We start from the raw sequence: 27,762 nt of genomic DNA, 5'->3' as shown, positions 1-27,762 counted from the left end.
TGCTGAAGTATATTTAAATAAGGGTTACGAAGCAGAAAATAGCTGGAGGACTTGTAAAGCTTGTACATATGAATTGTTGGAAGCATTCCCCTAATTTCCATTTAGGCTGAGACTGCAATGAGGAGCACTAACATACTTTGGAGGATAGAGAAGAGCTTGCAGGTTAGGTGGGATTAAGGCAGAGGAGAAACTAGCTGGTAAGACTGTCCAAGTAATCCATTGAGGATGCTCTCATTCCAGTTTCAGGAGGGTGGTTTTCCCTCCAGAAGTGAACAAAAATGATAAATATAAGAGTTATTTGGAGGTAAGAATTTGGGGGTTGTTTTACTACATCTTGTGTGTTGAAAGTAGTGATTTGTTACAAGTGATCAGTTAACATTTGGCCTTCTAAAAATGTGGTGAAAGCCTTTCTTTTTAGTGATGTGGTCCATTTGTGCATAACATCCTGATTACACAGTGGTTATCAAAGTGATAACATCCAGCACATCAGATTGGAGTTTTTCTTCAATACAGGCTGCTGTAGAAAAGTAGTTTGTGGTGTTTGTTTTTGTCATTGATCAAACTTTGTTCGTTCCTTCAGAAGAGAAGGCACTTGAACAAAAGCAGTCCTTAAAAGTAGTTTTCTTCTGGGATCAAAAAGGATCTTGTTTGGATGCAGCAGAATTACAGTGCATGAGTTCAGAGTCTGGCTCTCCTGTTACATGTGGGGAGGCTTCTATTGAATTAATCAATGCAATGGTAGTAACCATGAAAATTGGCAGCTCAGTGTGCTGAGGTGCAAGGTTCTTTGTTCTGGATTGTGTCTCTGAGTCATACATGTAACACCTTGCGGTTTGTTTGAAGGTAGAGGATGAACATTTGTTTAGATATATTATAAAGGTTGCTCCATTTTAGGCATTCATGATGGACATTAATGTGTGGACTTGGAAACACTGTGCCTGATGAGGTGAAAACTAATCTGAAGTAGGTTAGTTTAAGACTTGACGAAAATGTTGGCTCCCTTAGGAGTAAATAATTTATGTGGCATCTACTAAATGGAGAGGTGGAGGAGGTCTGAATATGGCAGAATGTGATGAGAACATTTAGAAGAAAAAAGAAATGAGAAGTCTAACAAACCCTCATTAGTTTTATCAGGCTGCTGTCCTTACAGAATGAAAACTACTTGATGGTCATAAAGAGTTTGAGTTGAATCTCCCTTCCCATGCTCATGCCTGTTTCACTGCTGCTGTTTTGAGCCCTGCTGTATCTCTGCTGGGGTTTCAAGCCTTCCTTGCAAGAAATCTTTGCCAGGTTTCATGTGTATTGTTTTTTGTGGTTATTAAAAGTGATCTTGAACAGTCTTTTATTGTAATTGTTTATCGTAATGGGACTTGTTAATAGGACACGTTGGGACAAGTTTAACACCTTTTCTGTTCCTCATGGCTCTTACTGTATATACCACATATACCTGAGGAGGAGTAGGGGAAAGCTGCCAAACAAAGGTTACTTTGCACATGCTAAAACATGAGACTTCACTTTAGAATAGGTCAGTGATTTCTGTGATTTGAAGTAATGACTTGAAATTGGACTGATATGTTTTGGGGTTGGAAGGTTGTTTTTGTAGGAAGTTCTTCTTGCTCCTTGCTGAGGCCACCACAATTTGAGTTCTAAACTCTTGCAAACTGCAGTTCATACATTTGTTAGTTTTATAGCTCTATCATAACAGCTGTTTTTCTGAAGATCCATCTTAGGCACATGCTTGAGCTTCTTAATTCTCCTGTTTGTGGGGTGTATTGTACCACCAAACAGCTACTGACTGTGCTTCCTCTTGCAGCCCCACAGCTGGTGAGAAATGTGCTGTGTTCACTGTATTGTGACCTGGGCTGTCCTCATGCGATACTTGATGTGCTTCACTCCAGGGTCACTAGCAAATCTTTGGGATCCCTGATCCAGCTGAATGAGACTGGGAGGTGGAGTTGTGAACCCAGAGCCAGTCTTCTGGATGCAGAGCATTTTGGAGTTACCCCTTTGTAGAGAAGGAAGGAGTACATTGATGTGCAGGGAAACACGCTTGGAAGAGTAGGCAGCAACTTCTTAGCTGCAGAGCCCATTTCCTGGGAAAACTGAAAGTGAAATCCAGTTTGGTCAAGTCTCCTAAGTGTCTGTAAAATCTCCAAACAAAATGTCTTGTTTTTTCAAGTGCTGAAAATGGTGCATCATGGTGACCTACCAGCTCACAGTGATCACAGATGTGTAGCCCAGAGATTGGGAAGTTCCTCCCGTCACTGACTCATGATGCTGTGAAAGCTTTCAGCTTAATGCTTAAAAGTTAAAATGGCATTGGTGCAGTTTAATACTGACACTTCCTAGCTTTAAGTTGCCTATAAAAATCTTTCCTTACCCCATGATGTGATTCATTGCCACGATGGAGAGACGGGGCTCAGCCTGATCCAGGCCAGGTGTCCACTTCATTATGCAAAGTCTTTTCTTTATAAAAGCTAACACAACACAGAAGCAGTTTGTGATTGGTTACAGAAAATACATCACACAGGTACCTATATCTTATCAGGGTTTTAGCAAACATCTAAGTAAAATTAAGAAACCAGGGACTCTGTTAACAATCTGATATGTGTGAAGTCTTACACTTTCAGGTCATAACAACCATTCGTAATCAGGTATCTGCGCTCCTCCAACTACACTGCTGCACCGTGCTCCCGTAGTTCACAAGCCATCAAGGCTAACACTGTCTTCTCTTATCAGTGCAGCAGTGCTTGGAGCTCGGCTCTCCAAGTTTTAACCCTTCGATTCATGATACAGCCTTCAATTAAAGGATCATGTACGCTTACCCTTTGTGTAGCTGCTGATGCAGGACAGGCTAGTGCTGGGATGAGGCAAGGTCACCAGCAGAATTTCTGCTCCAGCCACTTGGAGCTAGAATGGATGTAACCAGCAGAGTGAGGAGCCGCAGCACAGAGCATTGAACACTGCTGAGAGTCTCAGTTACAGCATTTGGAAGCAAAATGGAAAATTCAAGTCAGCCTTCTCACAAATGGATTCGTGTTGCTGTTAGGGGGTGGTCAGGTTAGAGAAGAGCTGGGCATCAGAGAAGACCTGAAACAGCATGAGGAGCCTGTAGTTGAAAAAATTCCAATTGGGTGGAAGGATTCCCCTCTAGAAGACACAAATGCAGTTTCATTATAGCAGCACACTGAGACAGGAATCCTGTAGATGAGAGAATGTTTGATCATGTATATTACATCTGGAGGGTTTAATCAGGCTGTTCAGAAAGTTCTGGGGCTGCTTCACTTCTGCTTGTTTGAACTTTCACTCTTAAGATGTCTAAACACATGCAGCCTTCTAACAGTGGGACATATGGAGCTCAGTTGTGTCTGAAGCATTTTGGATGTGATCAGTCCTGTACAGAGCTGTCTTCACATCTGCAGCTTCTGGCATGAGATCAGCAGTGTCTGAAGCATCAGTTAATAAAAAAAATCACAGCAGGCGTTGCTTCATGTAGCAGTGGCCTAATGTGATAAGTTCTTTTTTGTTTCAGTGCTGTGTTTATGGTAATTGACTTGATTTCCTGTGGTATCTGCCACAGAAGGGGCTGCATTTGCACTTGATAAGGGTCAGTACGGACATTTAGTATGCTCTGACTTCATCTTTCTTGTTTGACAGACTGAGATAACATTCATACCAAACCAAGGAACAGACAAAAAAACCTTAAAAATAATATTCCTGATGTTGTGAAAATACTCAGTATAGCATGGTAGTGAGTTGTAAAGGATAGAAAAGCTGAGACCAAATAGTCAGAGCCACTCAGTTCCATGTTGTAAGCCTTCTGCAGGGTCTGAGAATGTAGTCTGTCCCCCAGTGATCCAGCTTGAAGTGGTGAAGCACCATTCAGCTGTTTCCCAGCTTTACTGAGTTTTGCCTGCTTGAACAAATGCACACATCTATGGAACTTCCTGGAGACCTTCAGTCTTTTCAAGCTGCACATCAACAGAATGGCCTTCCTATGCTTTCCCCTGGCAATAAAGGCGGTGGCTTTATGAGGAAGCGGTGGGGCTTTCTTCTGTTCAGAATAGGCTCGCTCTTCCTGGAGTCACTTCTAAAGTGACATTCAGACTGACATACCCAAGCAATTCTGAGCAGTCTTTGGCTTGGGGCAGAGGCAGAGATCTGAAAATTTGGTCCTGCTGAAGTAGACTTGTCTAAAATTGGCGGGGTTGTGGTTCCCAAAGTTACTCTTAACACAAGGACTGAACTTGTGCTTTGTAGTAACCGATTGCACTGCCAAAACTCAGCACAAAGCCCTGGGCAAGAGGTGATTGACTTCTCCAAGCTCTGCCTTAGCTTCTGTGTGAGCTTCAAGCCAAGCTTGCAGTCCTCAGATCAGCACCAGCTTCCCCCCCCCTGCCCCAGAAGAGTACAAGGAATGGTGAAATGCTTGGCTGTCCTCCGTGGGATGGTTAGAAGCCTTTCTCTTGTTCCCAGCCTTCAGCGTCACCTGTGGTCCTTCTCCCATCTCCAAAGATGTGCCACATTTACAGCCAGTGCTGAAAGCTCCTTTCTCTAACAGGCTGGAATTTTCATTAGGTCCTCAAATGATCCTTTGCTGTCACAGCAGCCTTTGAAGCCTTCTCAATTCCAGGGTGCCACCAGCTTTGTGAGATTTAACCTTTCTAGAGACTTGTTAATTTCTTGACTTGCGCTCACATGACGACCTCTTTCTCTTGGATTGTGGGATTCCAGAGTGCTAGGTGCAAGTCCCTCAAGAAGTTCAGGCAGTTGCTTTTTAATGTGCCTTTTTTGACGAACTAAACTGATAGGATCTCAATCATCTTTTGTCTTTGTTTTTAAACATGCTTGGAAATGATCAGTGGTTTCAGAAGTTGTTTTGAACGTGTCCACAGAGTGCAAGCACACATAAGCCTAATTTCCATGGTAAACCCAGGGATGAAAACACTTGGAAGGGGTAAAAAAAGAATGTTTTGTGTCGTAGTGCTTCTTCTGGAGAGGGGGATCTCTGACTATTTATTTGTAGTCTTCTGGCGAATGAGATCAAATTGGAGTTTCATCTGGAGAGGGCAAAGTCTGGGCTCTCCTAATGTATGTGGTTTCTCTTGGATGGCAGCTGTGTGTATTTTTTCCCAGCAGTTCCCTCCATTCCCATAGTGGGTAAGGATTTAAGAAAGCCTAGATAATGCTGTTAATGTCTCAGAAGGCTTGTTTTCCTCATGTTATTATTTTTTTTTCCCCCTAACCATGTGCCTCTCCTAATATTTCAATAAACCAGCTCTTGTTGCCTATATTAAAAGCTATTATTGTTGCTGTGTTTAGCTCACAAATTTGTAAGGCACATTCCATATTTAATTACTCAAGGGGGAAAGTGTTGAGGCTGTGTTACTTCTGCAGAGCCTTGGTTATCACAACGCAGTGTCTCTAGCGAAGGGTATGCTCCATGTCTCATTCACAATGCAACATGTTATTACTTGGAAGGGCAGCTAAAATGCAGGCCAGAAAGCAGCTTTTTTCATTTCTGGCTTTAGTAAAAGCTGCTTTTCCCTGTTGTTTCCATTCTCTGTTTACAATGGAAATTACTCTTCTGAGCAGTGAGAGAGGTTGGTCGGTTGTGGTGGCCATTTAGGTTAATGGATACCTAAATATCACCTAAATCATTTACCAAACCCTGTGGCAGGCTCATCCTCTTTCTGACCCTTCAAATTGCTTTAGATTTTGTCAGTACAATCTGAAACCCATCAGGGCTTTTTTTTTTTTTTTTCCCCTCTGATAACTTGGTGTTTAGGGTAATTTGGCTTTCAGAGAATTCATCTAGTGACTGCTCGGAATGAAAATTTCTCCCAACAGATCTTCAGTATTACCTTTGTGTCCAAAGACACAGTATTTCTGCTGAACTCAGGATCTCTGTTCTGGAGCCAAATATTTTGACCTAAAATGGGATTGATGGGAAAGAGGGAAGTAGAGGAATTAATATATTTATTTTTTTCCCTCCCCCTTAGTCTACTGTCCCCAAGCATGAAAATCCTGTTTAGCTTTATATTGAAGCCTATACTTTGTATATTGAAGTAATTATGGGCCTATCTGCTCAGAATTTACAGCACTTCTCTGTAGACTGCATGTATTAATTGCTAGGGTGGTTTCTGTCCTGTAGAATCAAAGGCTGAGTTTCCCCACTTGGCATCTCGGGTGTCGTTCTGTCCTTTGGCAGAGGAATACAAACCGTATAACTTTATGCATGTTCTGTCAATTCTTGGCATGATTTGGTTTATTGTTTGTCCTCACTGATTTTCAATTTTCTCTTATCCTTTCTTTTTTTTTATAGCCCTTTTAGGCTCTCCAGCTGGTGGAATCCAAAATTCCATCGGTTCTGTTGGCACGGGCCAGCAGAATACTCCATCGCTAAGTAATCCTAATCCAATTGACCCCAGCTCCATGCAACGAGCCTATGCTGCTCTTGGGCTACCATATGGCAACCAGCCTCAGACACAGTTGCAGCCCCAGGTCCAAGGCCAACAGCCAGCACAGCCCCAGGCTCATCAGCAGATGAGGACCATTAATGCATTGGGTAGGTGGAAAACACGCTAAGGAACTCGGGTGCAGAAATAAGCAACTTGAGCCTCTTCAGTCTGGAGAAAAGAAGGCTGTGGGAAGACCTTATAGTGGCCTTCTAGTACCTGAAAGGGGCCTCCAGGAAAGCTGGGGAGGGACCATTTACAAGGGTTTGTAGTGACAGGATGGTAGGGAATGGAGTTAAGCTTGAAGAGGGTAGATCTAGACTGGAGATTAGGAAGAAATTCTTTACAGTGAGGGTGGTGAGACTCTGGAACTGGTAGCCCAGGGAGGTCATGGATGCTGCTTCTCTGGAAGTGCTCAAGGCCAGGTTGGATAATGCCTTTAGCAACCTGGGCTAGTGGAAGGTGTCCCTGTCTATGGCAGGGGGGCTGGAACTAAATGATCTTCAAGGTCCCTTCCAATCCAAACCATTCTATGAATGAATGGGCTGAACTGCGTAGTTTTTAAGATACTCTAGTCACTGACTGCATCAGAGCAGTGAATATGTGTTCACATTGATTAATAATGTCAAATTAAACTATTCATTTACCTTTTGTATATCAGAAAGCTTTGAATGTGTTGCTTCTGCCAAATAGCAGTTTTAGGTTCTTTTAAAATACCACCCATAACTCTCTGGTGCCTGAGATGGTTAGAAGGGTTTTTGGTTAACAAGTGTTTCACCTGTTCTAGCAGACAGTTCTGTCTCAAGTGCTAATTTCTTTCTGCAGTTTAATTATATTATCTTTTTTTTTTAGCTTCTTGACCCTAATCTTAAGAGTTTATGAATTTTAGATTTTAATAGACTAGTTTTTGTAGGGAAAAAGTTTTCAGGCTGAAAGTAGCTTGATTCCATTGGTAGCTGTGTATGTAGAGCCCAACAGATGTCATCATTAATATGGTCTGATGTGCTGCTTATTTCATTCATCAGTGGGGGTCAGTAAAGTGTGGTTTTACCATGTTGCTGTCAAAATTGTGAACTGGGTACCAATGATGTCTATTTTTGTCCCAAAGGAGCCAACCAGATGAACCTTCCCGCAGGAGGAATAACAACAGACCAGCAAGCTAGTCTAATTTCTGAAACTGCTCTTCCAACATCCCTTGGGACAAATAAGTAATGCACACATTTTTTTGTTCTTGCTCAATTAAACATTTATTTACATGCTTATGAATGTAAATAAAGAGCATGCTTTAAAAACCTAACTGTATTGGCATGGAAATGATCAGTCCTATCTATGGCTACGCTCTTCTTTCCAGTTTCAAATTCTCTATGTACCACTTGGTCACCCCAGAGAGCCCCAGAATAGTCTGGAGTTTTGAATGAATTCTCAAAGGAAGAATATTTGGCATTTTTAAGTGTACAAATACTTCAACAGTTGTGCTCCTCTATCATTCTTACTGTGCCTTGTAAGCTCCTGAGCTTTGCTGCTCTAGGCACTGCAGTTTGTTGGTACCAGAATTTCACTCGGAGGATGTTTGATGCAGTAGCTAGAGTGATAAAAGCAACTACTCATAAATCACTTCAGGCATCAAACATACAACAAAACTCTGCATTCCTGTACTGCAGCAGTTCCTTTTCTTCTCCTTTCAGCCCACTAATGAATGATGGCACAAATTCTGGCAATGTTGGAAACCTCAGCTCAATGCCAACGGCTGCACCTCCTTCGAGCACCGGGGTAAGGAAAGCATGGCATGAACATGTCACTCAGGACCTGCGCAATCATTTAGTGCATAAACTGTAAGTATTCACCAAGACCACCTGGTTTTGCCTGAATGTTTGTAAAGAATTTCAGTGCACTGAGTCTACTGTTAACTTTCCCAACAACTTCCCAGCTTAGCAGCAGTAGTGCTCTGCTGCTGGGCCACTGAGGATGAGCTGTTACCTTTAACCCTCTTCTTCAGTCCATTCTTCATGCTCATTAAGGAATGGACATGGAATCAGTTCCCAATGCTAGTAAATTTACCCTGCTCTAGTAAACAAGTATGTGGACTCCAGACTGTTAAACTTCATCTTTTTTTCATCACTGAACTTGCAGCAATCTTGTGGGCCATAGTACAATACTGATTTTGGGGGGGGTTAAATAAAAAACAGTTTTTATATGCTTTTACATAGCTGATGTATAAGGGAATGTCCAAGGTGGATATCATAAAGCTATACTGATGAAATGATTCTTTTCCTCTGATGAGTTTTACTTTTATTCTTTCTCCCTTCTTGTAGTGTCCAAGCCATCTTCCCCACTCCTGATCCGGCAGCGCTGAAGGATCGCCGCATGGAGAACTTGGTGGCTTATGCCAGGAAAGTGGAAGGAGATATGTATGAATCTGCTAATAGCAGGGTATGTTGCTTCAGTCCAGCTTTTCAGTGTATGTTTTAACATACCAGCAGTATCACAGATCTTAGAGGCATAATAAAAACCACAGAGAATCATTTCACTGTCCTCTTGATGAGGAAAGTCATGCTTCTGTCTATGACAGTGTTTATATATTCCCAAGCCATCTGATTAATCATATCCCTGAGCTCCATAAAAACTAGACAACATCATCCCAGGCCAATTTCCATTCCTCCTGGAAGTGTGATTGATGTGCATGAAGATTGGAGTACACATTGCAGTTCTTGAGGGTTCCCTTACTGACTTTCCAGAAGTCTCTGTAAATTGTTCTTCAAAACTTCCTTAGTGCCTCTTTGCTCTTGGAGTGTTTCTGTAGGACTCAGTCCTGTTACACTGCTTACCCTTTAGGGTAATTTATTTCTCCTCTCCTGAACAGCACTAAGACATGTAGCTGTTGCACATCTCAACATAATAAGCAGTCAGTTTGCCTGTGTTTGTCCTAGCATATGGCAATCAAGGCAGAATTCCTGTTGTTGTCCGTGATTTTTGCTCTGTCTGCAAGGAGTTCAAATCCCTGTTACTCAGAGGGAGCAAACCCTTGTGGATTGGCATGCCAAGGATACCATTTCATTATGACACTGTGGTAGCTCTACCCTAAAGAAACTGCTCCCTGGAAAATTTCAGCAGGTAAAGACAATTTTAGTGGCACCAGTGATCATAGCTAATGAGGTCTTACCTGGTCATAATCTTCAGGTCCCTTCTTAAATAAGCTAAGAGTATCTAAAGAGTAGTTGGTTGCAGTACTAATCATCCAGTAAGACTTTTTTTTTCCCTCTCAGACCATCTCCCTGAAGAGCTGAAGATAGCATGAAAGTTATATTTCCTAGAGGCAGATAGGCAGTGGCCATACTTGTGATGCTGCTGCTGTGACAGCCTTGGTCAGTGACAGTATCATATTCTCCTTGTGGCTACCAAGAGGTTGTTTAGCCAGGAAGACTGGTGTGTGATCAGACCTTTAGAGAAAGCTTTGGAGAGAATGAGGATTTCATGGACACAGAAGGCATTGAAATACCTTCTTAGTAAAGATGAGCATGGTAGATTTCTGGATATAAAATTAAATGTCTCTTAACCTCTATGCCAGACACATACTCAGAAGGATCTTCTCTTCATTCCTTAAAACAGCTGTCAGAGTCTCATTGCCAGAAGTCTTTATGGGAATTCATCTAATATATTTGGCTCCAAGCAGCAAACTTGGAAGAAGGGAGTAGTTTAGAATGTATTAACGATGCCGTGAGGAATTGCATCTTTCTTTCTGAGGAGCATCCCTTCTGCTTTGACATTGAAGAACAGATTAGTGTGAGGCATCACTGTGAGCAGCTTGACACTGTTTTGGTGGTATGAGCTCCTTGGGAACATGCCCTTTTCCAGGAAGCTTTGTGGTGTGAAAATAACACAACATTGCATTTACAAGTAGGAAGTTCCAGGTGAAGAGTCTTGAGCAGGAGGAGGGAGGGGGCTGTAGTGCTTTTAAATTGAAGAGCAGAAAGTGTGTGCACCAATGAATTTTTGAGGTGCTTGGAGGAGAGGACAGTCCTGAACAAAGGCTTTCTATTGTAATACTGGACTTGCTTGACAGTGCTGGTGAGGAATACCTACCTTGGAGTAGTTTGCTGAAATTAACTCAATACTGCTGTAGTAAGTTCTAGTTTTGATGAAGATAATGTGACTGTGAAACAAGCATCACTCAGCCTATGCTGCATGTAACAATGGATTTTAAGAGCATAAGGACCCCACAAAAGAAATGTGGCCTTAAGGGTGTGTGGGGAATTTTTTTTTTGCCTTTAACAGGTGCATAATCTTACGCTCTTGACAAGTGTGTGTCCAGCAATTGCTGACAAGCAGAATTGTCTACCTTGCCGTGCACCATGACTGTCTGATTTGATCAGTTGTCAGTGTGGATAGAGGGAAATGGATTTTTCATCTTGTACTGATGTAGTGTTCATTTGTCTGTGCCTATGGACTGCTTTTCACTGATTTCCTCCATTCCTTTGGGGGTTTGTTTCTGGTTTTGTTTATTCCCTGCAATGACTATCAGTAGTCAGATGCTAGAATAGGAGCGATTCCTTTCCTCCTGTAGACATTTATATGCCCTTAACATCTGTCTCCTGAAGTTTATTCAACATAACCATGTTGTTGGGGGCATCCTTTTCCTTTGTCTGTGGACTAGTGGAAATGCTTATTACAGGAAATAACACCTAAAAATCATGAACACGTAGGCAACATCACAGCTTCCTGAGGAGTTGGTTGGCTGTTTTTTGTCCAAGCACCAGAGAACCTCCATTTCTCTCCTTCCTATTAATCTACTCAGGGTAGAGTTGATGGATTGCCATGGATTGCCATAAAGCCAAGTTTCATATGTGTTCCTGGAAGCTTTGTTTTTCCCTTTCTGCCTTAAACCAGTGATGAGACTCTCAGTTTAACAGAATTCTGACAAGCAATATTTCTTGTTTAAACAGCCAGGGTGTATACGTTAAAATAACAAACCCCACATAGGTTCTGTTGCTGCTATCTTAGACCTGACCCTGAGTACTCTGGTTTTTGTTTTGTTTGGGTCTTTTTAGGATGAATACTACCATTTATTAGCAGAGAAAATCTACAAGATACAAAAGGAACTAGAGGAGAAGCGGCGGTCTCGTCTGCATAAGCAAGGGATGTTGGGGAATCAGCCAGCCTTACAGACTCCGGGGCCTCAGCCCCCTGGTATCCCACAGGTGGCTGCTGCCATGGGCCAGGCACAGCCCGTGAGGCCACCCAGTAAGTACAAGAGCTGCTTCAGCTGTAGCTCTGCACGGTTGGTGTCCTTGAGCTCTCATTCTAAATTTGTGTTTGTATTTTCAATCACTTTTGCTGACCACCCTTCTGTTACGTTGCAGATGGGCCTATGTCCATGCCAACTGTGCCTATAAGTCGTATGCAGGTTTCTCAAGGTATCTATGTTTTCCTCTCTAATTGCCATTTGTGGGTTCAAAATTATTGTTGGGGGGAAGAAGTTGATGTTTTGTTTTCCTTTTAGGGTTGAGGGAACTACCAAGTCTCTTTTTCAGCATCATTCTTTTTTGTTCATTCTTTAGGACAGGCTAAAGAGGTCCCCAGAGGAAAACATGTCCCTCAAGATCTGATCTAAATTAGGGAACAGGCCTTGCTTATCTTCTTGGGGTTGAACTAGATGATCTCCAGAGGCCCCCTCCAACCTGTACCATTCTGCTGTTGCTCTGTGGCAGGAACTGTCTGTGTGGTCTGGCATTATGTGCTTGATTCATAGTGTCACAGAACAGCTTGAGTTGGAAGGGGCCTTCAAGATGAGCTAGTTCCAACCACCCTGCCATAGGCAAGAACCCTTCCTATTAGACCAGGCTGCTCAAAGCCTCATCCAGCCTGGCTTTGGACACTTCCAGAGAAGTTGCAGACACCTCATCCCTGGAAGTATCTCATCACCCTCGTAGTGAAGAACTTCCCAGTGTCCAATCCAAACCTAGCCTGCTCTGGTATAAAACCATGGCCCCTTGTCCTTTGCTGGTAGCTGGGAAGTGTTTCAGCCCTTTCAGAAAGAACAGAGCAGGAGCTAGGGCATAGTGGATAATCTCATTTAAAACACCATCACAGCAGGGGGAAGAAGGATATTGGCATTTTCATCAGTTAATTAGCCAAAAATGCACCTAGAGCTGGAACCTTAGGTTAATCCTGGAATCTCTGTAACTAATGATACCCTCTTTAGGTTTCTGATGCAGAGTATACCTTGTAGATTGTTTGTAGTGCTGATGGTTTGCTATCACTGCTTGTGGCTGCTGGGGCCTCCTGGATGTTGGGGGCTTTTCCTGAAAAATAGAAACCTGCCATTTTTAAATGCTTTGACTTCCTCCCCAAAATTTCCCCAGTTATCTTAGTTCTTGATTGAATGTTAGTAATAAACTGAAACTGGTCTTGAAATGTCTTTGCGAAGTTACATCCTATACAAATCCATTTTGAGAGGAGAAAAAGTTGATAGCAATTCTAGCTCCATAATTACTTATAATTACATTTACTCCTGTTAGACAAGTTTGGGTGTTTTGGAGGAATTAAGTATCTTGCATGAAAGACACAAGAGCTTTTAAACCTTATTGCTGACTTTAGTCCCAGTTTGAGGCCTAGGAGCTGCTTTCATATAAGCAGGATGTATTTTTACCAGCTTTACTTCAACCATTTCCCTGAGGCCTAAGTAAGACATTGCTGTTTCAAGGTAAATAAGAAAGCTGTTACTTACAAAAAGCATCCTGTCTTTGCAGATCATCCACACATTTCATCTTGGGCAGATTTTGGGGTTTTTTAGATTTTTACATTTCATCTTAATTGGCATTCTTCTAAATATTTTTTGCATTCCACTTTGTCCCTTTAAGCCACAGTATCACACAGCATTACAGCATCACCAAGGTTGGAAGAGACCTCAAAGATCATCAAGTCCAACCTGTCACCACAGACCTCACGACTAGACCATGGCTCCAAGTGCCACATCCAGTCCCCTCTTGAACACCTCCAGGGATGGTGACTCCACCACCTCCCTGGGCAGCACATTCCAATGGCCAACAACTCTCTCTGGGAAGAACTTTCTCTTCACCTCAAGCCTAAACTTCCCCTGGCACAGCTTGAGACTGTGTCCTCTTGTTCTGGTGTTGGTTGCCTGAGAGAAGAGACCAACTCCCTCCTGGCTACAACCTCCCTTCAGGGAGTTGTAGACAGCAATGAGGTCTCCCCTGAGCCTTCTCTTCTCCAGGCTAAAGAATCCCAGCTCCCTCAGCCAAGCAGTTGGATAGAAGTTAAAGGAAAAGGATGATGTGGAGGGCAGTCAAACTTCAGTCATAGGAAATGTGAATGTTGTGGTAGAGTGATAATGTAAATTCTGCTGCCTTGTTCCTAATGAGTTGTTTTGGGGGTGCATTTGCAGGAATGAATCAGTTTAACCCCATGTCCATAGGGAATGTGCAGATGCCACAAGCGCCCATGGGACCCCGCGCAGCCTCTCCCATGAACCACCCTGTACAGATGAACAACATGGGCGCCGTTCCTGCGGTTCGTACCTCTTCTTACCAGCTTCCTCTGCAAATGGGTTGATTGCCTTCAGCCCTGTGAAGGCTGCTCTGAAAAGGCCATGTCATGGAGCAGAGCTGTAAATTGTAGGATAATTGCATGGAAACCTGTGGAGTCTGTCAGGCTTTTGTTGAGCCATTTGTTTTCAATGCTTCTGAAAGAAGCAACAAAACTTGAGAGGGGTAGATACCAGAGATGCCTGTGGAAGGGCATAGTTCTTTCAGAAGCTGTCTTTTTGCAGTGTATGTACCTTCTTTATTCCTCCATGAAAGCATACTCTTACTCCTTAGAAAACTAGAAATATTTTCAGTTCCACTGGATTGTCTCTGTTAGCTCAGAGAGCAAAATGGGAGTTTTGACACTTATCTGTTAAAAAAATAATTTCCTTGTGAATACTGTGGAACAAGTGCTGAATTTCTATGCATATGCCCACTGCCACTGGGTTTACTGAGGCTGATTATTCCCTTTATGTTTTTGGCCTGTCTTCTGGTTGATTCCATTGAGGGTGTTTTCCTTTGTCTTCCTACATCATACCAAATGGTAATGTCTTTAATTTGGGTGTTAATTTCTAGATGGCAATGTCTCCTTCCCGAATGCCTCAGCCACAGAACATGATGGGAGCTCATTCCAACAACATGATGGGTCAGGCTCCCACCCAAAACCAATTTCTGCCCCAGAATCAGTTTCCAGCATCCAGTGGGGCTATGAATGTGAACAATGTGGGCATGGGTCAGTCAACAGCCCAGGCCGGGGTGGCACAGGTAAGAGGCACTGTCTAATAGTTGAGTTATTTACTCTTTGTTATTTTCTTCTAATTAATTTCATTTGTGTGTTTGCTCATATTTATAAATGGATTGTTTCTTGTAGTCAGCCCTGACTTTGGGGGATCCTGGACTACATGTGCCTCCTTCATGAGCTTTTACAAATAAACTCTCTGTATGTGCTAACTTGGAGGCAACACCACATAATTCCTGATTAAAACCTAAAAAAAATGCTTCCTGATGAGATGGTTATTGGGTTTTTTTAGGGAGAATATCAGAAGTTAGTTTGAGACATGTATGAGCATAAACTTGTGTCTGTATGTGGACCTGAGTAGCTAACTTTAAATCAAGAGTTACAATAAAATAGTTGTGGAAGGTGTTTTAAAGTTTGGTTAAACCTCTTTACTTCTGAAGAGAAAATTGAAGGATTGGTTTTTTTTTCCCTGTAACTTTTCTGCTTCAGCAGTACTCAGGGAAGTAGCAGCTGTGCTTATGATGCCAAAGTATGTACATTCCTGCAGGTAGAGGCTTGGGTTTTAACTCAGGAGTCCAAGTAGTTTAGGTTAGGTGGGACCTCCAGAGTTCTTTAGTCCATTCTCAGCCTCAAAACTTCATGGGCTCTGTCAGTATGTTCAGGACAGAGCATCTACAATGTCTTGGGCTGAGGCTCAGTTGTTTGACCACCTTTGTGAACACTTTTCTTCCTAATGCGTTTAGTTTACTAAAACTGGCTGTGTACAGGCAATATAGAAACATGTTCCAGACTTGGAACCTTGTCTTTCTAAGAATAAGAGGTACATCTAAGGGCAGGGTATTCTTTTATTAACTAGTTATCTGATGCAAAACCCTCTTAAGTCTTGCACCATGCAGCGGGGCAGGCTTTAAATGTGCTGAACTGTCTTTTAAAGGAGAGCTGCTCTGGAGTCATGGCGTAAAGTCTGTATTTGCTCAAAAGCATTGTGTATGCAAAGCCTGACCTTTGCCCAGCTAACAGCAAGGTTTGGAGATTGCCTGCTTGTGGGTGTCTGTGTTGCTCTGAGGTGGTATGGGGTCCCTCTCTGTACCAGTAGAATTAGTGTAAAACAACATGTATGGCATATCTGTGTCTAGGAGCAAGATCTGTGAGAGCTGATGAATGCAATGAGAGAGACCAGAGCAGAATCAGTGGCACTAGCAGCGTTGGTTTGGGGTTGATCTAGTGTTTAGACTTACTGTATGCTTTTAAAGATTTCAGTGCTGTGATAAGAGAGATTCTCTTGCATGTCTGTAAGAGAATATCTCTCTCTCTCTCTCTCTCTCTCTAGCAGGGGCAGGTTCCCAGTGCTGCTCTTCCCAACTCCATGAACATGCTAGGACCACAGAGTGGGCAGCTACCATGCCCACCAGTGACCCAGCCACCTCTACATCAGACTACACCTCCTGTGTCCACTGCTGCTGGGATGCCACCTATTCAGCACCAAACGCCAACTGGAATGACTCCTCCTCAGCCAGCAGCACCCACTCAGCCATCAACACCGGTCTCATCCTCAGGGCAGACCCCCACACCGACGCCGGGTTCTGTCCCCAACGCGACACAGACACAGAGCACGCCAACGGGGCAGACGGCGGCACAGGCGCAAGTCACACCGCAGCCCCAGACCCCAGTGCAGCCCCAGTCTGTGCCAACCCCACAGCCATCCCAGCAGCAGCCAACATCTGTGCAGGCACAGCCACCTGGCACTCCAGTAAGTACCAGCTAGTTGTGTTTGTCTTCTGTAGTGACATTCCACAAGAGTTCTCCCTGTTGTGAATGTGTAGAGCCCATAGTTGTCCATAACAGATTATACTTCAAGGAGTTCATGACAGAGATGTGTAAAATACATTGTGTGTGTGTGTGTGTGTTCAGATGTTCTCAGCATTGCTTGAAGGAGGGGGGTGTGCTGAATGACTCTGAACTGCTCAAAGTAAAAATGGCAGCAGTGTGCAGAAAGATGAGGGGCCTGACATTATGTTTGACCTTAATGAGAATCAGTCTTTTCTGATCATAAGATTTGCATAATTCTTTTTTTTTTTTGGTTTAAAGATGCAGTCAGGACAAATGGACATTTCAAGGAATGTGCACTGTTTCACTGGGCAGGTGTTTTCTCTGTAAGAGAAGCCTCTTTGGGGCAGAATTCTCCCTTGGCTTCTCTGTAAAACAGAGTTATTAAATGTGTGATTATCAAAACTTGGCTACAGTGAGCTCCTGTATCCATGTTCTGCACTGTTTTAGAGTATCATCTCATGTCTTTTTGTGCTGTTCATTTTTAGTAAAGGAAAATATTTCTATATATGCAGTGTCTTTCTTTTGTACTGTTTTTACAACAGCTATCCCAGGCAGCAGCTAGTATTGATAACAGGGTCCCCACCCCTGCCTCAGTTGCTAGTGCTGATACGAATTCCCAGCAACTAGGACCAGATGCACCAATGCTAGAAAGCAAATCAGAAGTTAAAACTGAAGAAACTGAGCCAGAGACTAGTGAGACACAAGTGGAAGCTAAGACTGAGGTAAATGAGATTCTATACAGCTTAACTGAAAGCAGTGATAGATATAAAAGCACTTAATGATGTGTCTGAATTGGTGAGCTAAGGGGCGAGAGGAGGGTAGTTACTGGAAAGTAACTGTCCTGAGGAAAGCCATGGATGGAGAGTGCTTTGACAATCTCAAACTGAGCATTATGGTGGCTAAAGTTTGGCTCAGAGATGTAATAGTACATCCTGTTGCATCCTTTCTTAAGGTGGAGGAGGATTTGCAAGGATCTTCGCAAACAAAAGAAGAAACAGACGGAACAGAGCTGAAGCAGGAGCCCATGGAAATAGAAGAAAAGAAGCCTGAAGTAAAAGTAGATGTGAAAGAGGAAGAGGAGAGTGGCACTAATGGAACCACTTCACAGTCCACATCCCCATCTCAACCCCGTAAAAAAAGTACGTGGATGAAAAGGGAGCTTTGGTTGTGTGCTCTGCTTTCTTTACGTTTGTGTTCATTACATTCCCTTTGCTTTCCACAGTCTCAGCTCCTGCTGGGAGATGGGTTCCAGTGCATGGAGCTCTGGAGGACCAGTGCTCTAACTTACGTTTGACAGTAGGGTTCTTTTTAATATTAGGTGAATCATGGGTGAGAAAGGTATGTCATTGTGGTCTTGATGCCAGTAATCTTCTCACAGACTCCGGTGTCTGCCCAGAAGGACCAAATCTGTGAGGCAGTGATCGAGAAATTCTGTCCATAAATCTCTCCCTGTACATCTTGGGCAGTGCTCTTTCAGGGGAGCTCAGTCTAGATACCAGTGCTCTCAGTAACCAAAGACATTCCATCAGAGGCTGCAGACATCACCTTCATATTGAGTTCTAAGGACTTACTCCACAGTGTTTCTCTGGAAGCTTTCTCCTCAGAAATAGGTCAGTAATCTCTTCATCTACAGTGCTAGCACAGGTTTAGGTGTGACTGTGCCTGCACTGCATCTTTTTCCAAAAGGAAACTTGGTGGCACTACAGATCTTGAATGATGCCTTGGAAAGGCATGTAAGAAACAAATCAGCAAGATTCTTAACACAGGCAAATAAAAAGACTCTCCTTGTAGTGCAGGCTTTGTGGGAGCTGCAAGGTTAAGTTTTTGGACTCAAAACTCTAGCTGTTTAGAGACCTTTGTCTCGCAGCATCTGCTTTTTAGAGATAGTTTTTGACCAAAGGTAAGCTGCAAACGTCAAAAAAGGGAAAGTGGGGATCCATTTAATGACACTTTTCCTTCTTTCCTTGCTAAGGAAACTGCATGTAACTGTTAGGAGATCATTACGGGGGGTGCTTTCCAGACTGTGATCAAGGCATCATAAACTTTTAAAGCTTATGCAGCTTGAATTTTGGTCATACATGTCTGGAGTTGCATTTAATTACTAAACATAATCTTTCTGTAATGAAACACTGTAAAGCACATTTTCCTGTGGAAGCTGCACTGTGTCCTACTGATTCATTCTGGGTTGCTCCCTATTTCCAGTCCCTCATTTAGTAACACAGTTTTATCTTGAAAATACTGTCACTAGGTAACCACGTAGTAGAATGTGTGCAGCTTGGGCAGGTACAACCATACAGCCAGTTGCCAGTGGCAGTGCTTTCTCACCAAGTAGTTTGTCCAACTTCAACAGAGCATTTGCATTAAAATGCTGAATAAACCAAGAGGTATTTGAGAGCAAATACTGTGAAGTGTGCTTAAGGGTTATGTGATATTTTAAACATACTTCTGAGAATCACCTGGAGTTCTGCATGGGTTACAAAAGCATTGGAATCTCTTCTTCGTTCTCGTGTCTGGACTCCTGAGGTGTAGCCCACAGTAACCTGGAATGTAGCAGATACATGCTGCAGCTCCTCAGGGAAGAAGTGTCATGGAGCCTGTATGGGAAGATAATTGAGGAGATGGTAGCCTGATGCCCTAATGTTTGAAAAGATTGATCTGGACCCTAAAGGATTTGCTTTGCTGGGGCAGGTGGATTATGTGTGGAGCTGGAATCTCACCTGTTTGTACTGCCCATGGTGTACTGAACACCATCAGCCTGGCTGTGCTCACTTAATATTACTAGACTCTGACCTGACTTCAGTCAGGGAAGTGTTGTATAGGCTGGAAAGCAGACCATGCTGAGATACTGCTCTGTTCAATTCATCCCCTCCTGTATTTTTGTAGTTGAGGTTTTCCTGGAGAATAGCAAACACCCTTCAGCAAGCTTTTCACCTTCAGAAATGCAGGCAATCCAATCCTTCCAAACTGAGGGTTTGGTTTGGGTTTGCCTTTCCCCCCCGCCCCCGCTAATCTAATGTAAGCAGAAAGCAAGAGTATTGGTTTCTTGCCTCTTCCCTTAACAATCTTCTCAAAAGAAACAGTACAATACTCATTTGGGTAGCTCCTCTTCTTGTTGCAGATGGCTGCTGTAGTTTGACCTTCAAGAAGGTTTTACTGCTTTCTTCCCTGCAAGGGCTGAGTTTGGGGGTGAGGTGGGATGTATTCAGGTGTATTCATTTTCTCCTCTCAGCTCCTGCTTGAAAGAAATAAAAACTGGAAAAGGTAGCATTATAATCTTCTGGCAGATACTACGTCATCATGATTCAGGCAAAGATCCCATTTTCTTTTTTACCACCCACGCATCCAAGACAAAATGGGATAACTGGATGCCAGCTCCTTACAGAGATCTTCTGGTTGCCAGAGGAGAACCAGGAGCATTTAATTTTGGAAGAGAGTGGAGGGAAGAATGGAAACTTCCATGTAAAATCTGTGCATAGGGAGATTCTGTGATCAAACGTTCTGTTATTAGTCATTCCTTGGAGCCAGGGCAGCTTTTGTACTGCTAAAGATGAAGGCAACTTCCCTTTATGTTTTCAGATGAAGTCACAGACTGAAATAACAACTGGATTTTTATTTATTTTTTTTTTCCAAACTTCAAAATGAAAATGGGTTGTAAACTTCTATCAGCATAGATAGTCAGGCTTTAAGGAACTTAGCAGAAGTTGTGCTGAATCTCTGTAATTTGGGCTTAAGTAAAACTGGATTTGTTTTGAAAGATATCCTGGCTTAGTGGTATGTTGGTGCAGAGGAAATTCTAAGAGCAATGTGAAGCAGGTAGCCAGAAGGGATTATTAAAAGGTGTGTTTTGACCTTTAAATTTCATTAAATGAAATAATTCAGGTGATCAGGCTGTGAACTACCCGAGCCGCAGCAGGATGGTTCCAGAAGCAAAAATGAATGCTGCTTCTCATCAATGGAATTTAGTATTTCCTTCTGTTCTCAGGAATTCCATAATTTAGTAGTTGTTTATAAACCTTTGAGAGTTTATGGTAGGGTTCCTTCCATAGGGAACTGCCTGCATACATGGTATCAACAAATATGGAAGGGAATTGCCCTTTTATTGGTAGTGTGATTGTGGCAACAGCTGAAGTGGTCACTGAGCTGCGTTCTTGTGTTAACAATGAGCATGAGCCTATTTGCCTCATCTCATTTTCAGTCTGGTGAGTCTGATTTCAGGAGTAGCATATATCTGTAAGGCCAGCCCTTACAGAAGCCCTTCTAGCACCTTGTGTAGTCCTTAGCCGTGGTTTAGGTAACTTGGAAAGTATCTTACCTGTTGTGTACACAAACAGCAATCCCCTCTCCAGTTAGAGGCAGCATACTCAAATAGTCTTCACAGTTCTCATCCTGAGTAACAATTTCCAGGAGCTGCAATATCTACAAATGGCTAAAAAGATTGAGAACTTAATGATTCAGAAATGTTTTGAGTAGGGTCTGCTTGGTCTCTAGTCTTGCTTTATTTTATGTGTAGTTTCAGTGTGTGATTGAGACAAAAAGACTTTCTCTGAGAAATACCACCAAACAAAAAAGGGAGAGGGGGAAAGAACTCTTTAAAAGTCACACATTTTTAACTGCAAGTCCCCCAAAGCAATTTATATCTTAGCAAAATAGCATTTGAGTGACAAAAGCAACAATCAGCCTCGAAGGGGTCACTGTAGCCCTGTTGATTTAAGTGCCTTCAACAGAACTCCTAATTGCTCCCTTTTATTGGTATCGTTCTCATATCAGCCAGGTAGATAAATAGTAGATGCTATCCTGCTTTCCTTAGTCTTTCTTTTCTCAATAACAGGCATTCTTCCCTATTTAAAGACTCTGTTCCTAAGGAAATAAATGTAATTACACTGCTGAGATGTTCAAAGAGCTCTCCAAGTTATCATTATTTTTCAGAAAATGCATTGCTTTTCTCATCCTTGTCATCCACTCTTGAAAGAAACATGGCTGTTGCCATGCCACTGTTGCCAAGTGGTTGTAATGATGCATAGAAATCTGCAAGTATTAACACTCTCAAAATCAATTAACAGTCCATCAGACCAAGACTGTTTGTATACTATGGCCAGCAAATTCCTGTGCCAGCTCTCAAGACATCTGGTTACTCTCCGTAGAGGCAGCTCTGCGGTCCTGTCCACACTGGTGGTTTGTGCTAGAGGAATCCTGGCTTGGAAATAGCAAACAAGGAGAGAAGGGAGGGAGAGGAAAATACCCTTCACTTTCTCTGAAGAGCTGGGCTTTCATGCATGTTGAAGCAGTTGAATTAATTTGGGTGTGGATTAGTTCTTTCTTTTTATGCTCTGAAATACTGCCACAGTTATGGGCCACAGTTGTTCCTATTTCCTTATTCTGGGAACGTCACCTGCTGTGATTCGAGTAAACATAAAAGCTGTGCAGGAGCCTCTTCATTGTAAGATTTACCTCTAATCAGGCCTGCAGATCAGGAAATCATTCTTAAGGTTTTTAAGTTAACATATTTCTTTATTCTTTCAAGAGGTTAGGAAATGTGGAAGGAAACTTTCTAACCTTTCTGGCTTTCTTCAACAGTTTTCAAACCTGAGGAGCTGCGCCAGGCTCTCATGCCTACCCTTGAAGCCCTGTACCGGCAGGACCCAGAGTCTCTCCCTTTCCGACAGCCTGTGGATCCCCAGCTTTTAGGGATTCCGGTGAGTTGGCAATAAAACCACACCCAAACCTCTCTGTGTTTTGTCTTTGCTCATGAACAGAAAAGACAAAATGTCTTTAACACGTTGTGAGCAGTCGATGTGTTAGAAATCAATGAGCCTGTCTCTCTTTAAAGGACTACTTCGACATCGTGAAGAATCCTATGGATCTTTCCACTATCAAACGTAAACTGGACACTGGGCAGTACCAGGAGCCCTGGCAGTACGTGGATGATGTCTGGCTGATGTTTAACAACGCCTGGCTCTACAACCGCAAGACATCCAGGGTCTACAAGTTTTGCACTAAGCTGGCAGAGGTGTTTGAGCAGGAGATTGACCCAGTGATGCAGTCCCTTGGCTACTGCTGTGGGCGCAAGGTACGAAAGCCAGGGATGGAGTTGTGCTCTTCCAAAGAGCTTCATGAGATTAACCACATGAGATCAACCATTAGATTTGGAGATTCTTTATTTTGTATTGAAACACTGAATGAAAGTTTGGCTTTGTTAGGAGCACGCCAAGAGCTTAAAGAGGCAGCAACCTTTGTGCTGCTATTCTATTAGCTTCATATTTTACTCCTTCAGAGAACTCCTTTTTGTGGTCATAAACAACATTGAAATGCTTTGCTTGCTTTCCAAATATCTGAGGGGTGGGTGTCAAGATGAAGGTGCCAGGCTCTATTTGGTGGTGCCCAGTGATAGGACAAGGAACAAGGAGTACAAGCTACAACACAGGAGTTTCCACCTCAACATGAGGAGATGCTTCTTTGCAGTGAGGGTGATGGAGCACTGGAGCAGGCTGTCCAGGGAGGCTGTGAAGTCTCCTTCTCTGGAGACATTCAAAACCCACCTGGATGCTTTCCTGTGTGACCTGCTCTACATGATCCTGCTTTGGCAGGTGCATTGGACTGGATGATATTTTGAGGACCCTTCCAACCTGTAATATTGTGTAATTCCATGTCCATTGCAGTAAAGTAGATGATTAGAGAGGTCAGCTATTTACCTTATTAACTGTAATTACGAGAGCTGTGCCAACGTATCTAGCTTGGAAGAGTGTGATAAACATAATCTGTGATCTGTCAGATTTGCCTGATAAACATTTGATGATTACAAGATCAGATTTTAAAGATTCTTCTCTCACTCTTTTTTTTCAGTATGAGTTCTCTCCCCAGACCTTGTGCTGCTATGGCAAGCAGTTGTGTACTATTCCTCGTGATGCTGCCTACTACAGTTACCAGAATAGGTAAGTCCCCAGCTTTGGGTTTTATTCTTTATTCAGGAAGCAAGATCCTCTGCATTCTCTGTACATACAGAGGAGGAGGGTTATTAACTTCTTCTTCCCTTCCTAACTCAGGGAAACATTTGTTTTATCTCTTTGCATGCTGTCCTTTGCAGGTGACCCTTTAGTTTCCTGCTCTGCAGCTTGGTACATGCAGTACTTGAGTGCTTGCCATTAACCAGGCTGCACTGTGCACTGGTTTAGAGGGGAGAGTCCTTGTCCATGTTTTCTACAAAATGAGTCCAAGAGCATTCTAGAGAGAGTAGGGCACAACTGCAGCAGGACACTTTAGAACTCATGTTGCCTCCTTCTGGAAAAATTGTTAAAACATGGAGGGTTTTGTTCAAATTAGTATCAGAATGTGCAAAGTGAAGGGTACAGCACCTCCATGAGGAGGAAAGGCTGAGGTACCTGAGGCCATTTAGGCTGGAGCCTGAGAGGGAATATTGTGAGCGCTCAGCAAGAGCTGAAGGGTGGGGAGCAAGAGGATGGGGCCAGACTCTTGTACATGGTGCCCCAGTGACAGGACAAGGGGCAGTGGGCATAAACTGGAACCCAGGAAGTTCCATCTGAGCAGGAGGAGAAACTTACTTGGTGTGAGGGTGCTGGAGCCCTGGAGCAGGCTGCCCAGAGAGGTTGTGGAGTCTCCTTCCCTGGAGAGATTGCAAAGCCACCTGGACATTGTGATCCTGGGCAAGGTGCTTTAGCAGAGGGGCTGGGCTGGATGATCTCCAGAGGTCCCTTCCAACCCCCACCATGCTGGCATTCTGTGATTGCAAGATTCTCTCTTCCTAGTTAGTACTTTTAAATTCTATTTAAATTAGCTTTGAATTAACATTGAGAACTACCCAGAGACTCCATGAGAAACCATGAAAACAAGTTTTTGTTATTTTTCTAACTAATATGGTTATTGGTGTATGACTATTAAACAATTGTTATTTTACAACATTAATTTTCTGTTTAATGCTTACATCAGCATTGCTGTAACAACAAAGCAAACTTTGAACTTGGCTTTGGTTTTGGTTTCTTAGATGTTCCCCTCCCCCAGAAAATAATAACAGAAAGCCTGCTAAACATAAATGGGCCAAGACACAAACTTCCTCTTCCCTGTTTAAAACAGAGTTATGAATTGCTTTCCAGAGGCTTGGAAGTCTTAAGTCTTGCCAACTTAGAACAGCAGGCTGTTGTCTAATTGAAGCTTCAGAACTAAGTCTGTCAGTCAGTACTTGCATTATTAGGTCTCATGTAGGGCAATCCCCACATCACCAAAGATGTTGTAAGATGGTGTGAGGCTGTTGTGTACCACTGAGCTGAAACGGCACAGTGTGGACATGAAAATGTGTCATTGTACGTTGTGTTTGGTCTTAGGTGGCCTTTGTGAGGCAGATTGTATTGACATAGAGGAATGTAAATTCACAGCTCTCAAAAAAGATTTTATACAGCTGCTGTGAACTCTAAAAAAAGTCAGTCTGAAGAAAAACAAAGCAATTAAAATGCATTTAGAGAGCTAGGACTGGAAAAAGAACCCTTAAATACCATCTCTGTGTAGTAGAACTTCAAATACTTTCCACGTTGCACATCCAGGTAGTACTGCTGGAAAGCTGAAAAGAGCAGTACCTTCAAAAATAATTGATGGGGGATCATTTGTCTTTCAGTAACACCTTTCCCATTTAAGTTAGCATTAAATAATTTTGAATAGTCAGTAGAAGGCAGTTGGTTTGCTAGCAAGAAGTCGGGGATCGATGGGGCAGTGGGTTCCTCTGGGCTGGGTGCTGCACTGTCAGTTCCCTGCCTGTTACCAATATGCTAGTGCCTTTACATTGTGTTTAGGCTCAAAGTAGTAAGAAAAGGAGATGATTTGCCTGAGTGTCAGTAGCCCAGCAGCAGAGCAGAAGCAGGTTCATCCCGAAGTCATAGAACCACAGAATGATAGGGATTGGAAGGGACCTCTGGAGATCACGTCCAACCCTCCTGCTAATGCAGGTATGCCTTGATCAGGTTGCACAGGAACATGTCCAGCTATGAGAAAGGGTTGGGATTTGGGGTGGTTTGGGGTTGGAGGGATGAGATTTTCTATTTCAGGCCATGAAATTGAGCAATGAATGGGCTTTTAGGATTGAGGTTTAGCAAAATATTTTGCAAGGTCACTCACTGCATTTTAAAGTGCATTTGGACTGACAGATCATGAAAAGCTGTGTTGCCCTAAAACAGCCCAATTACCTGTTTCCTGTGACAGTCATCTTTAGATCTTAGATTTTTCTTAAACAGATAACAAATCAGTGAAAAACAAATTCTGTTGCTCCAGATGAACTTTGAATTAGTCAAATGTTGTTGACTTCTTCCATTACAGAAGAAAGCTGAGTGTACCACAGAACTGAATTACAGCTAAGGCTGTTTAGGCACCGTTGAATAAATGAACTCTGGCACAGCAGTTCAATGATTAAAAGTTAATTATTTGGTGTAGAACTGTTTGACTTCCATAACAAGGCAGAAGTTCAGGTTAAAGTGTCCAGAAAATATCCAGCTGACAAAACCGATTGGTGTTTCATGAATGCAATGAATTACAGTTGGAAATTCACCTCTTAATGCAGAGGTTGAACCTTTTTCTGGACTCGGGTACTGAACCATAATGTTACTGTTTGATAAGCAGGAGCCAGTTACCTGAACAGTCTGCATTTGAAATGCTTTGCATGTTTGATGTCTTGCAGTCAGTACCTTCTCTGAATATTTGCTGGCTGTTTAATAACTAAAGGATCGTGCATGTTCTCTGGGGTCTGTTGAATGTTTGTAGTGATGTGCAAAAGTCAGTGAATTACAAGCAAGTCTCCTGAGGGTCTACATTCATCATAAGTTACAGCTGTTGTTTCACCTTGGTTATTTTATGGACAAACATTCATGATCTTTAGCTGATTCATTTTCACTCTCCTTCAATTTTTATTTCCTCATTTAACATCATGGATTAAGGCTTGCTCTTGTTAAACTTCAGTTCTGTAGCAGATGCCACAGCATGTGCTCCCTTTTGGATCCCTGGATCACTGGAGCAGGTGCTAAACATGCTGCTGAGCTGAAGGGCTCATGTCTGTCAGACTGAGCTTCCACAGCATGAACAGAGAGGGAAACATCCATACTGGTGGAACCAGTTAGATTTCTGCAGGGCAACTTCAACCCAGTATGGAAGGCAGCCTTGCTGCTCAGTTTCAGGAGTGCTTTGAAAGCCTCTAAATTACTCTGAAAATGGATCAGAATTAACCTTTTCTGGGATTGTTTAAATGTAGCAAAGTGTTAACAGGAGCCTTGGGAGTGGATTTTTCTAGCTACACACTCTTGTGTTTGTATTCTTCTGTATTTCAGTCCTTCACAGGCTGACTCTTAAAATGAGCAAGCTTGTTAGTAAGAAAAATAATTAGTGGTGTTTTTTTAATTGAAGAAAAAATTAAATGTTTGGAAGTTTTAAAAAAACAAACATTTAAGGGTATGGGGTGAGAGGGACAAATGAAGTCAGTGAAGGTGAAATGTGTGGTGTCGGTATCTACTCCTGAATTTCTCTTGTAGCATTGCTCTGTAGTAACCAGTGTAACATTCCCAATCATTATGAAGGAATGAATGAAGGATTATTTTTTTCTTCTTTCTTGTTCTGTTCTTTCTCAGCTCCAAAAGCCTTAGTTTTCCTTGGGAGGGTGATGTGTTCGATCGTAGTTGAGCTGGCCCAGGCAAAGTCGCTTGCAGTGTCACCAGTGGTAGGCTGGCACAGGCTCATGTGGTTGCTACCAAAGCTGCAGCTGTATGTCAGCTGGGGCTGTATTAGTTGGGATAAAATGCACCTCTTCCCTCTTGCTGTCAGCCCACGGCAGAGTGGAACAGTGAGTGTGCTGCTGCCTTTAAGTGGCTCTTGGCTGACAGAGCAGCTCTTGAAGCCTGAGCCAGCTGGCAGAGCCTGCAGCAGTTTTCAGGCTCTTGTAAACGGTGCTGTGGTAACAGGGACCTGGCTGCAGCCCGGGGAGGACGTGGTCTGCTCCTCAGAACGTCTGTCCCCCATCCATCAGGCGCTGCTGAAGGACCTGCTCCTGCTTGCTTGTGCCGTTGGACAAGTGTTTAGAAAACGTAGCGGTGACGCGACGGCCAGTGTGTCACAGGAGGGCGTTCTGAGCCGTGGGGTTCAATAAGTGCCTAGAGATGGCTTTGGCTGTCTTCAGGAAAGCACAGCCTTGGAGATCTGTCACCTGGGTTGC

The 27,762-nt window shown here is 43.0% G+C and overlaps 1 protein-coding gene across 3 annotated transcripts in view; it reads left to right on the top strand.

The window, feature by feature from the left end:
* Positions 1-27,762, top strand: part of CREBBP (CREB binding protein) — a 102,940-nt gene that overhangs the window by 53,267 nt on the left and 21,911 nt on the right. For 2 of the 3 annotated variants that reach the window (XM_054180475.1, XM_054180474.1), the window contains 14 exons: positions 6,326-6,568; positions 7,567-7,666; positions 8,144-8,290; positions 8,771-8,888; positions 11,504-11,696; positions 11,816-11,869; positions 13,861-13,985; positions 14,576-14,764; positions 16,069-16,488; positions 17,111-17,290; positions 17,521-17,707; positions 22,143-22,261; positions 22,396-22,635; positions 23,409-23,497. In XM_054180475.1, coding sequence (XP_054036450.1) covers positions 6,326-6,568; positions 7,567-7,666; positions 8,144-8,290; positions 8,771-8,888; positions 11,504-11,696; positions 11,816-11,869; positions 13,861-13,985; positions 14,576-14,764; positions 16,069-16,488; positions 17,111-17,290; positions 17,521-17,707; positions 22,143-22,261; positions 22,396-22,635; positions 23,409-23,497 — 2,404 coding nt within the window. The remainder of the gene's footprint in view (positions 1-6,325; positions 6,569-7,566; positions 7,667-8,143; positions 8,291-8,770; positions 8,889-11,503; positions 11,697-11,815; positions 11,870-13,860; positions 13,986-14,575; positions 14,765-16,068; positions 16,489-17,110; positions 17,291-17,520; positions 17,708-22,142; positions 22,262-22,395; positions 22,636-23,408; positions 23,498-27,762) is intronic. The other variant, XM_054180476.1, reaches the window with a different exon arrangement.

This window comes from Dryobates pubescens, chromosome 4 (assembly GCF_014839835.1).
Source record: "Dryobates pubescens isolate bDryPub1 chromosome 4, bDryPub1.pri, whole genome shotgun sequence".
NCBI lineage: Eukaryota > Metazoa > Chordata > Aves > Piciformes > Picidae > Dryobates > Dryobates pubescens.
This window is presented reverse-complemented; position numbering and strand designations above follow the sequence as displayed.